The sequence below is a fragment of the Oncorhynchus gorbuscha genome, linkage group LG25 (assembly GCF_021184085.1).
Source record: "Oncorhynchus gorbuscha isolate QuinsamMale2020 ecotype Even-year linkage group LG25, OgorEven_v1.0, whole genome shotgun sequence".
Classification (NCBI taxonomy): domain Eukaryota; kingdom Metazoa; phylum Chordata; class Actinopteri; order Salmoniformes; family Salmonidae; genus Oncorhynchus; species Oncorhynchus gorbuscha.
Window position 1 is genome coordinate 22,359,953 of NC_060197.1, and position 12,926 is coordinate 22,372,878.

The window sequence follows — 12,926 nt, forward strand, 5'->3', positions numbered from 1 at the left end:
TGCCCAAGGCTTTGCAAAATGTTGGGGTGGCAAGTAGCCCAGTGAGTGTTGAGCCAGTAACCAAAAGGTTGCTGGATTGAATCCCAGCGCTGACAAGGTAAAAGTCTCTCATTCTGCCCCTGATCAAGGCAGTTAACCCAGTGTTCCTAGGTAGTCATTGTAAATAAAAAACACACCTTCGTGCCAAATCAAAACAGTGGTCAATCAACAATATTGTCCAATGAAAGGGGTAGCATCAACGAACGCCTATCACTGTACCTATAATCATTGGCCAGTCAGCTGTCAATCATCTCGAACACCTCTCTTTAACTAAAGAAAATATGTGCGATGTCTCATTGGTCCACCGTATTGACGTAAAACACGAATGACACAAAACAATTGTCTCGTTTGCCTGTCAGTTCCTGTCAATCTCGCTGAACTTCCAATGAGAAGCCCCGTCTGGCTCATTATTCCTCCTACTTATGGATGACGCACCAGTCACGTGTTGTTTGTGCTCCGCTCTGTAGAGATATGTAGAGAGGGAGAAGGGGACAGATTGCTAGCCAGCTAGCTTGGATACTAACGATTATAGAAACGTGGATATGTTGCACAGGGGCGGGTTTATTTCATAAAACCCCATATTGGATACCTATTTTTCGCGAAGAGGCCTGGACCGGTCGTTTTTAACTTAACAATCGGACATTTTTGCTTTTGATTGTAGCTAAACATCGCGCGGTGTAGCCACCACAATACAGCAGCGCCAGCCGGAGTCCGTCTCCTAAACAAGAATGGGGTCTAGGTCCACAGCACTGCTTAGGTAAAGTGACCTTTGGTTGTATTCTATAAATGGCCAATTTGATGAATTACCAAGAAAACAAAGCCGCTATGTTGTTGGTGGAGACGCAACAGAGGGGCATCGGGACGACACCAGCGGCTACGGCAGCCAACGGCTACACCTCAATTGGGGAACCCCCTTCCCCCTTATTGAATATCTGCGGTGGCAGTGGAGCTCGTTTTCATCAGCACATGCCGCCCTCCAACCACCACAGCCACCATCACTATCCCCAGAGCTCGCTGCCCAAAGAACAACGCCCGCTGTTGCACCACTATCCGGCGGCGACACAGCAACAGCAGCATACTCTCTCTGGTGAAAACATCCCAGGGTCCCCGGTAAGGAAAGCCTCGTTGTCGTCTTTGAACCTGGTACATGAGGACCCCTCTGCTAGCCACCACGCACTCGCTGCATCGGTGAACGCGGCGTCGGCTGCAATTCAATTGGCTGCGAATGCTAACGTTAGCGTCGCTACCTCAGGGGTCATGGACGACATTCGGAAGTGTGGCTACCTACGGAAACAGAAGCATGGACACAAGAGATTTTTCGTTCTGAGGGTGGCGAGCCACCTAGGCCTCAGCCGGCTGGAGTACTATGACAGCGATAAAAAATTCCGCAGTAGCCTGCGGTCTTCAGCAGCAGCCCCGAAACGAGTGATCTATCTGTATCAGTGCTTCACCGTCAACAAAAGAGCGGATTCCAAGAACAAACACCTCATAGCCCTCTATACTAAGGATGAGTACTTTGCCATTGTGGCTGAAAACGAGCAGGAGCAAGAGGACTGGTATGTAGCCCTGAGTGAACTAATGAGTGAGGGGAAAAAGGGGCATCTAGACTCTGACGAGTTGGATGATGGCTATGGTACAGTCACACCAGGTACGGTTTTCAAAGAGGTGTGGCAGGTGAATGTGAAACCCAAAGGTCTGGGTCAGACCAAGAACCTCACAGGTGTGTATCGTTTATGCCTCTCTTCTAAAACTATCCATCTGGTCAAACTAAACTCTGAGACACCGTATGTCAACCTCCAGCTAATGAACATCAGACGATGTGGACACTCAGAAAGCTTCTTCTTCATCGAGGTGGGTCGGTCATCCTCCATAGGACCAGGGGAGATATGGATGCAGGTAGATGACTCTGTCGTGGCTCAGAACATGCACGAGACCATCTTAGAGACCATGAAGGCTCTGAAGGCCTTCGTAGAGATCCGCCCTAGGAGTAAAAGCCAATCATCGGGCTCCAACCCCATGGCGTTCATCACCACCCGCCGTCACCTAGGCAACCTGCCACCGAGCCAGACTGGTCTCCAGCGCCGCTCCCGGACCGAGTCGGCGGTCGGTACGCCACCATCGAGTAAGAGCTCCGGTGCCAGTGGCTACCGCTTCAGGACGTCAAGTGAAGGCGAAGGGACGATGAACCGGCCATTCCGGTCCGTTACCGGCAGCCTGATCCACCTGAACACCGCCCGGATACACCTAGGGCGCCAGGAGGGTGGGGGAGGGGCAGGGAACACCGGGGGAGGAGGGCGCTACGCCAGGGCGCTACCGGGCTCCAACTGCCACACCCGCTCCGCCTCGCTCCCCGTCTCCCACTTCTCCTCCACCACCTCCCCCGTTAGTGTGTCCAGCAGCAGCGGTCACGGCTCAGTCTCTGACACCCTCACCCGGCCCTCCAGCTCGTCCATATGCGGCTCCCCCTCTGACGGAGGCTTCAACTCTTCAGACGAGTACGGCTCAAGCCCCGGAGACTTTCGCTACTTCCGAGTCCGTAGCAACACACCCGATTCGCTGGGCAACACCCCACCAATCAGAGAAGAGAACTGCCTGAGTGACTACATGGCCATGGGCTGGCACCGCGAGGTGTTTGGAGCGGGCGGCGTGAGTAGCTCTGGCGGTGCCGAGGCCCCCCACCGGGACGAGAGCACGTCGACAGACGAAGACCGGTCTCTGAGGCGACGGACACACTCGTTCACGCGGCCCGGGAGTCAGGGTGGAGTTGCCGGCGGTAGCAGCTGCGTGGCTGTGTACCAGAAGATGACCCAGACCACCTTCTCACAGGACGAGTTGGTGTCTGTGGAAGAGGCTCTGTCTCTGGGCCGCACCGGCAGCAGCAACCAACCTTCCTCCACATCGTCCTCCCTCCGCTCCGACTACAGCTCCTGCTCCGAGCACAGCCAGGGCAGACCCCCTCTTTCCTCCTACCCCTCCTCCTCGGCCAAGGAGGACAGTGGCTATATGCCCATGTTGTGTGGGGTGGCAGCCTCACCCCGTGACACCCCGGATTACATGCCTATGCAACCTAGCTCCCACTCTCATCCCCATCACCACTCTCTCTCACACCCTCCCCAGCCCTCCCACTCCCCCCAGGCCTCTAGCCCAGCCCTGGCCCCACGCTCGGCCCACCAGCTCCATCCCCACCAGCCTACAGACCCCCAGGGCTACATGATGATGCTACCAGGGGGACTGAGCTCCTCTTCTCCAGTCCAGGCCTCCCCAAGTCCCCGCAGCAGTAGCAGTAACATGGGTCTGGGTGTCGCTAGTTCTGGTAGTATAGTGGAGCGGCCTGAGACTGGAGAGTACATGGACATGTCGTACAGCAGTGGAAGAGGGAACGCGACAGGAGGACGGAAGCTCTCCAACGAGGGAGGATACTACACACTGAGCAACCCTGAAGGTATCCCTAAATCATACAGTCCCTACTTCTCCCTGCCTCGCTCCTACAAGGCCCCCGTCGCCAGAGATGGTGAACAGAGAAAATGGGAGCATGAGGAATACGTGCCTATGAGCTCCCCAGCTAAACCCATCTACTCCCAGGTCACTGGTGTTACGACAAAGGGTTTCAGTAGTGGGGGGTCAGACACCCCTCACGCCCACCACCCCCCGCCCTACGGTGCCCACCACCAAGTAGCTCGAGGTGACTGCCGAACGACTGCGGTTCGGCCCAACCGCCTCCCCTTGGGCCGCCACAGCTTCCATGGGTCGCTGAGTGTTAGTGAGCCAGCTGCTGCCGAGGGACCCTCCAGCCCCGGCGAGTACATCAACATCGAGTTTGGGGATCCCTACGGACCCCCCACATCCTGCCCTCTCTCTGACCAGTACGTCTCACCCTCGATGGGCTCCGCCGAGCAGTGTCACTCCCCTCCCCAGAACCAGGACTATATGAGTGTAGAGGTTGGAGGTGGGCGTGATGATGGTTGCCGCCTGACTAAGAACCAGTCCCCCAGACCCTCTCTGGTGGCCCCATGGAACCCACCCAGCTACATTCGACCGCCGACCGCCAATTCCTCCCTGAGTGGAGCTCCTGGCTCTTCTGGAGCTCACTGGCGGACGGGAACAGATGACTACACAGATATGACCTTTAACCTTAGCAAGGATGAGGGGTCGCGGGGGTCACAGAGTAGCCCCACAGCTATGCTACAGCACCTGTGTGTGATGGAGGGCCGGTACCCCCCTACCTTACTCCCCCACACCATCAGCCCTCCCTCATCCTTCAGCCCCCAGCCTGAGCCCCCCAAAGTGGTACGTGCTGACCCCCAGGGGCGACGCAGACACAGCTCTGAAACCTTCTCCTCCACCCCCGGAGGAGGCAGAACCACAAGCTCCAGCACCGGCACCAATCCCCTCTCGGGCTCAGCCAACCCCTCGGCCATCAACGGAGCTCTCCTGGCCGAGGGCTCCAAGTGGGCCAGCTCTGGCTCCTTTGACAGCGTGTGGATGTGTGTGGAGGGGATAGGGGTAGATTTGGCCGGTTTTCCTGCCCAGCCAGGGCCCTCTGATCTGGGCATGGACTCAGCCTCCTCTGGGGGCCCTCCTGGAGGACATATGTGCAGAAATGTGTCTGTGGGATATCAGAATGGCCTCAACTACATTGCCCTGGAGCTGAGAGAGGACCAGGAATCTAACACACTCCCCATACCGCAGCAGCAGGGGGGAACCGGGCTGACCCCCAATGCCCCCTCAGCTGGTAATGTGACTGTGCCGGTAGTGGAGAACAACGGCGCCTATGCCAGTATAGACTTCACCAAGTCAGACGGGATGACTGCCACGTTCACGGGTGAGTGACGGAGAGCGTGTTTTTGTGGGGGATGAGGTGGGGTTTGAATGTATGAGGGGGATCTATATTAGCCTAATGCTCATAAGTGTGTGTGTGTGTGTGTGTGTGTGTGTGTGTGTGTGTGTGTGTGTGTGTGTGTGTGTGTGTGTGTGTGTAGCCCTCCAGTTGTCTGTTGGCATGCAGGGAGGCATGCTTGCCCTGCAATGTAAAAGGTGATAATGAGGAGAGGGATTCTCCCCTATTGTACTCTACTAGTGATTGGGGGGTAATCGATAGTTGCATATTGGGAAATAATTTGATGATATATCGTCTCTTTTGACTATCGCAATGTTATTTTTTCACTAGTTGGCTGTACCTGCACCAACACTCCAGCATCTTTACTTAATAGCTTGTTCTCCATCTTCCTTTTGAAATAGAGAGCCTATTATGTTTTCAGCACTCTTGTTTATTTCCATGACTGATCAAAACACATTTTCTCATGCTCTCTTTTCCAACTGCAGCAGACATATAATGAGCAATATGTTTGCAACATAGAATCACAGTACTGAACCGCAGTAGATATAGAATCGTGAGAATGGCAATGCATATTGTGTGGCACCAAATCGTGAGAATGGCACCAAATCGTGATATCGTATTGCGAGGTCCCTGGCAATTCCCAGCCCTATACTCTGCCCACACTATTTAAAAAAAAAATGTTTTTTAATGAATCCGCAGCATTCCTGTATAATGCTGTAGGTGCATCAGTCATGAGTTCAAATGTAATGCCTTGGATGATTTTTAAGGTTGCTTCGTAAATTCACTTGAGTGTCAGAGGGTGCTCGGAGCATTTTATAAATTCAAAGGTTGTCAATTGTCCCTTCCTAAATTCAGTGTTTCACTCTGAGCGTTCAGAATGCACACTAGACGCTCTGCAGACCTGCAAACCTGCATACATTTTGCGTACCATGCACGCAATTTGAGTTGAAAGTACGCTGGCATGAAAAACAAATGTAAAATATGCAAAAATAGACTTCTAGTTGGCACATTGGTTGTTGACTCAACCGTCTGAAGTTGGGGCTAGGAGAAAAAATGAAACGCAATCAATTTTACAACTGGTGTAGAGCTTAACTGGCATACATAGGCGGTGTGAATTTGGAGATCATTTTCACCATAAAAATGCACATTAATAACGCATTACATGCATAATTGCATTTACGGTCACTTTTGAGAATGTTTTCCTGCTAATTGATTGCATTTTTAAATATTTATGCCTACTGACATGTGTGAATTGCTGCACTTATAATGTGTATAAATAGCCTAATAGTTTATCAACATTTTATTTTATATTAGTGGTTGTATTAATTTGGGCTCTATCGCATCCCACACCTGTCCCAGAATTATATCCCCCATTGTAATTCTCACACAGAAGTACAAGTTGACCAATAGAATAGGTTAACTTTTGTACTATGAAGGATAGTGGATTAACATGTTAATTTGTTAACCGCTCAAAACAGAATAGTCATACGTGTGCACTCCCTGAAATTGTTTGGAGAAAATATATTTTATTCAGCTATGTCCAATTGTATTCTTCATACTGTAAAATAATGCCATGGAATTTCTAAGCAAATCTTGTCTGCTAAATTAACACAGCCAATATGGCATAGCCAGATCCGGGCCTAACATAAGGACAACCTGGAGTATGCTATTCTGTTCTTCTGAAATAGACTAAATATTTTTTATATTTCTTTAGACCTGTCTAAAATGAATAATGGATTTATTGTGATGGTGTTGGCAATATTATGCGGCTTTATTAGACTTTTTTTTTTAATGTAGATGTTACAAAGGTCTGAGTCAGTTGAGACTGGCAGTTATTTGCTTGACCGTCACCAGCTGACAACATTTTGTTGCCCTAGGTGTACCGTATTTTAATATATACCGGTATTGATGCACGGACCGGTTTGGGTTTTTACTTTACCTTCTATAACAGTATTTAAATGTTTGGTTTTCTAAATGTGATACGCCTTGCATGAAGTCAATTGTTATAGTTTACTCTTCTACTTGAGTCCTCTCTCTCTATGCCACTTTCCACAGACCTAGCCCCGCCCCCTGTCACTCGAGGAGCACATTTGTTGTTGCTCGACCACGAGACATTTGCATTCGGTCTGCGTGGTTAATGCAGCACAAGCAACAATGTGGATGACTGCGATGCTGTTTCCACTTTGCTTCTTAATATAAATCCACAAGCGTTCTATAATTACACTATTAGTTTGTGTTTCTTACATCTGCAAACAGCTAGTTTGCCTTAGCAAGTTGTGGCTAAGTTGTGATAACCGCTAATGTTAATCGCTAGTTAGCTGGCTAGCTAGCTAATAAAAGCACTGAGTCAGTGCAAAGGTAGCTAGCTATACAGCCTGATGCAAGTGATGGCTTGGCCTAAATCAGCATGTTTTTACAACCTTCTAAATCAGAGGAATATGTCGAAGCATGAGTGTTAGCTACATGAAGTAACTAAGATAATATTTAATGTAGGCAAAGATTATAGGGTGCCCTAGGAAATGATGACCAACTCTTTGATTCCTAACCTGTCACAAAACTCCTCCCTGGCATTTCCATTCGTTGCCATGTCAAACACTGTATTCAATGTGCCCCCTATTATCTTCTAACTATTGATTTGATTAATCATTATTTTCTTGTGATTCGTAAGTGTTTTGATGCAAATCGCAATTGCAACACTTGGTTAAAAAGAAGACTCCCCCCCATATCTTACAGCCCTATGTGGCAGTGTGAAAATTATCTCAAACGAGTGCAGGAAATGCAGATTTTTGTGTGGGCCATGAAACATGAGCAATGGATAATATACCGGTTGAAGTCTGTCCTTTTGGTCTGTTGAGTTCAAATTTGCGACTATTATTATATATATTTTTGGGATAGAACTGCCGTCAGAGTATGTGAACTGATGATCTCTGCATGTGGTTCCCACCGTGAAGCATGGAGGTGTGATGATGGTGCTTTGCTGGTGACACTGTCTGTGATTTATAATTCAAGGCGCACTTAACCTGCATGGCTACCACAGCGATACACCATCCCATCTGTTTTTATTTTTCCTTTAACTAGGCAAGTCAGTTCAGAACATTTCTTATTTACAATGACGGCCTAGGAACAGTGGGTTAACTGCCTGGTTCAGGGGCAGAACGACAGATTTTTACCTTATCAGCTCAGGGATTCGATCTAGCAACCCTTCGGTTACTGGCCCAATGCTCTAGTTACTGGCCCAATGTTTTTCTAGGACTTCCAGGCTGTGTAGGCTATAATGATGTAAAACTGGCCTAAAATACCATCCAGATAACCTACACTAGGCTGTAAATAAGAATTTGTTCTTAACTGTGTTGCCTAGTTAAATAAAAAGACTTGGGTGAAATTGTTGTAAGAATGCAAGAGTGGCTGATGTGAAAATGTTATTTCATATTTTTGATGTCTTCAAACAATATAGTAAAAATAAAAACCTTTGCAAGACTGGTACTGTATGTGTTGCCACTCAAATGGGAACACCTTCAAGGCGGCAGGTACTGGGATATACAGTATTTTGGCCATATCGCCTTAACCCAGTAATCCCCAAATAAAGTTAAGACAGTTTACATTTTCACTAGACTATTGACATTAGTGTGAGTGTGTGAGGGTGAAATTGGAACTCAATTTCATCTAGGATTCAACACAATACTTCTGTGTTGTCTACATTGTTTAATATCATTTAAGACTGTTTCAGGAAATGGCATTCAAAAATGCAAAATGCTCCAACTTCCTGAGGGGGAAGTTGACTGACCCAACCTTAGGCCTACATCAGCACCGCCTAGTCAGAAAATCCTAGGGAGATCCCTGATTGTACATTTTAAATATTTCTAGTTAGCTAAGGAAGAGCAGCCAATCACCAAGTACTGGTAACAGTCTATTGCCTCAGCAGGAATGGTAGTCTGTCTTCAAACAAGATAATTATTAGGCTAAAAAAGGTGCATTTGCTTATGATTAGAGCAGTGTGGGTGTCACACGTGCCACCGTAGTGGCTGGGTGTGCCACCACCACGCTGAAATGGTACTCGTAACAATTCAGGTCTGACTCTGGCTGAGGAGTAGGGTTGATCTGAACGTTCTGACCTCACAACGGTGGTCAAGCACCCAAGCCAACTGGCTGAAGTTGGCTAGCTTACTAGCTAGCTATTTCCAGACACAAATGAGAGACCACCTATCTGAACATATGACTCGCCCTAGCAGAGCTGGTAGAGCTGCTAGTGTTCATGGTACCAAGAGGGTTAGTGATGAACTGTTAATGGCAACAATTGAATTGTTTATTTTTGTCTGTCTATTTACACCTGGTATTCCTCAATTATTCTGATGTTTTATGATTTCTTCTTGGAAATGTACTTAATCTAACTGCACTGTCCAATTTACAGTAGCTATTAGTGAACGAATGCCATGCTATTGTTTGAGAGTGCACAGTTATGATCTTGAAAATGTATCAATAAACCAATTCTGCACATTTGGGCAGTCTTGATACATTTTGAACAGTAATGCAATGGTTCATTGGATCAGTCAAACTTTTCAAATTGCTGCCATCTAGTGGCCAAAATCTAAATTGCGCCTAGACTCCGTAGTCGTATAATGGCCTTACTTGTGCATTTCAAAGACTATGTACCAACATTTTATTTTTGAAATAATGCATATCCTTTCTTCAGGTCCTGAGCTACAAGCAGTTATATTTGGGCATGTCATTTTAGGGAGTGGGGGGGGGGGTACGATCCTTAAGAGGTTTTAACTTTAGGACAGCTAAACCCTTGTCTTGTGATGAATGGATACTTTTGTAACCACGAACTGTCCCTTGCCATACCCCCGTCGGCAGAGACTGACTCGGCCATCCTCTCTTTGGTCTCGAGTCTCCTCAACCTTTTCCTGGCTGCTATTTCCTCCACCATCACTACAAGCACTTGTTTGCTGAAGCTGTTATTGTGCTTTCCTTGGTTATCCATTTTTGATATAGCTAGTCTGATGGCTATAATGTGTGAAATAACATTTGTTTTTGTGTATAAATGGTTTGCGAGCCACCCAAAAAATATATATATTCTCGAGACATAAAGCAGATACTTCAAACGTATTACTTTTATTTATCAACACTTTATTATAGTGGGCCAAATCCTACCATCCCTGTCACAGGCTTAATTATGGTTTCAAGCACGTCACTAATGTCAATTAGGAGATATTTACAAAGTTTTTAGGAAAGGTATTTACGAAGTTCCTAAGAACATTTTGAGGAATTGCACTTACAAACTATCTCGTGAACTTGTATTTTTTCCCCTTAAACTTCTTACGTTTTTTTTGTAAGTAGTGTTTTGTGAATCCGGCCCCAGAACCTAATTTGTTTCTACAACATATCCTATGAGCAATCTAATGAAACAAACAAATCCTAGACAATGAGCAATTTCATCCGGGGTGATTGGTGCTTGATAGTTTGACTCAATGGGTTCATACAACCACAGGCTGACTCGTATGTTAACTGTTGAGCTGGGGCTGAAATGGACAAAGAGATATATAAGTTCGTTGACCCTGAGCCTGGCCAGTGTGCCAAAGTAGGTCAAACAGTTCCAAGGTAATCTTGAGAAACCTTGACCTGTGTGTGTGTGTGTGTGTGTGTGTGTGTGTGTGTGTGTGTGTGTGTGTGTTCACGTGTGGTGAGTGTGTGTTGCATTGACCCCTTTCTGCCCTCCTTAGCGATGTCATGCTCCCATAGGAGAATCAATACTGTTTGTGGGTATGCGTGTTTTTGGTTTTCCATAGGGAAAAAAACACCTTTCTGACGAATGTTGTGTTCACTAAAGTGTTTCCGCTGTTGTGTGCCTGAGTCATGCGGATGGTCTTTGATGTGCTCTAATTGGCCCAGCGTGTCTCAGCAGCCCGGCAAGAGGCACAGGAAACGCATCATCACACAGGAATGCACTTCCTGTGGCCTGCCCTGAGCAGCCAGGCACACCTGAGTCTCTTTCAGTACCCTTTCCATTTCTTCCTCCATGAGAAAATGTTTGGAAATGGAGTGAGACAAGGAAGTTAGTGGGCTACTAGGTCCTGTTCATTAGGGCACGCCGATGTGAAACCTTTTGAAATGGGAACATGGGCAGAATGTAGGCTACTATTCAAAGTTCTCTGATAACAGCGCAGACTTTCCTTCTCGTTTTGCTATGTGTGGCATACTGAACACGACCCTGGCTTCAGAGTGAGTGTATATGGAGGGTTTGTGTGTGTGTGTGGAGCATGGTTGAAAGAGCGTACAGTGTTGTGCTTGCTGCTGCCCTTGCCTATCCCTGTGACATCCATAGGTCTGCTCCAGAGTGTGAAAGTGTGAGTGTAGCCTACTGGTTGTCTGGAGCATGGAGTTATTTGGAGCTTGGTTATGGTCTTGTTGAGTACAGAGTAGCGAGCGTTTTAGCTAGCTAGCTACTGTTTTAGCTTAGAGAGGTTAGAGGGCGTTTAGCTAGCTGCTGCCCATTCCTATCCCACATCCATAGGTCCCCTTCAGAGTGTGACTGAGTATACTGGTAGTCTGGGGCTGAGTTCAGTTTCGTACAGCGGTGTATCAGCTAGCTGCTGTTGAGTGTTCACTTGCTGCCCTTTCCAATACCACCTCCATCTATATTTACTGCTTTATTTTCAGACTGACAATTATTTATGAGCCGGGCCTAGCAGTAAGCATGTATAAGCTGCGTCCCCAAATGGCACCCTATTCCCTATGTAGTGCACTACAGAATGTACACTGGCCCTAAAGCAGGACACTGCACAGGCAACTGGATCCCTGTGTGTGTATGTGTGTCGAAGAACCTAAACTTGCTCTCAAACACTCTGACGCAAATACATACAGATGTTAATGTAATCACAAGATGTTCGGTCAAATCAATGTTTTAGTAGGCTATATACCGGTCTCATTAATTGCAGGTTGATGTTTATTGGGATGAGCGCATTAATTGCCCTATCGCTGTATATTAAGTTGCTCTGTACTAAGTTGCTATGAATAACGATATAAGTCTGGGTCGTTCCATCTCAAAAAGCACGATTTGATTTCAACACATTGTGTAACCACAGCATTCAAACGAGGCTGCAATAAAAATTAAAGGGAATGGTAGTGATTGTGTAGCATTAAAATGCGGTGTGTTAGCTATGTTTCTATTCAAGCGTTGCTTGACATGGTAATGGACTAATAGTGTTTGAGAAGATGAAAAACCGGACCCCTCTGACACTGTACGTTACATCGTGTGTACTTACTACCGTTCAAAAGTTTGGTCACTTAGAAATGTCCATGTTTTTGAAAGAAAAACACTTTTTTATTTTTTTCAATTAAAATAACATCAAATTGATCCGAAATACAGTGTAGACATTGTTATTCTGTAGCTCAGTTGGTAGAGCATGGCGCTTGTAACGCCAGGGTAGTGTGTTCGATTCCCGGGACCATCCATACGTAGAATGTATGCACACATGACTAAGTCGCTTTGGATAAAAGCATCTGCTAAATGGCATTTATTATTATTATTAATGTTGTAAATTAATATTGTAGCTGGAAACTGCTGACGCACAAATGTGTTCTTCTTTCAAAAACAAGAACCCCAAACTATTGAAAGCTAGTGTATGTCCAGTGGAAACATCACAAAATACATTTATTTTCCTTGTGCAAAAACAGCTTCCTGTCCTGCACCCAGGGCCTGGGCAACTCTGGGCACAGAATAGGCTAGTTGATACAATGTTGCAAGTTTGTTAGACAGTTACTGGATGGCTCTAGTTGATTGTATCAAATTAATGTTAAACTTCACTAGTGAACTCAAGACCTATAGAAAGAGAGGCGAACAGGCTCGGTAGAGATGAATTTGTTTCCAAACCAGAACCAGAATTCATAAGTATATTTTCTGTTTGACGGTTTTATGTAGGCCATTTTTACTTAGTTGGCAATGGAAATTCTAGGCCAACGGCTACATTGGCCATCTCTGAGTTCCGTGCGCTAACTGAGGTATTTTAGCCACCAATGATCACAGTAGGCTTGTCATGATACCAAGATGTTA

General features: G+C 46.7%; 1 protein-coding gene across 1 annotated transcript in view; it reads left to right on the forward strand.

Moving 5' to 3' along the window:
- Positions 1-513: 513 nt before the first annotated feature.
- LOC124013757 (insulin receptor substrate 2-B-like) overlaps positions 514-12,926 on the forward strand; it is a 31,811-nt gene continuing 19,398 nt past the window's right edge. The window contains exon 1 of the mRNA XM_046328256.1: positions 514-4,861. Coding sequence (XP_046184212.1) covers positions 826-4,861 — 4,036 coding nt within the window. The 5' untranslated portion in view covers positions 514-825. The remainder of the gene's footprint in view (positions 4,862-12,926) is intronic.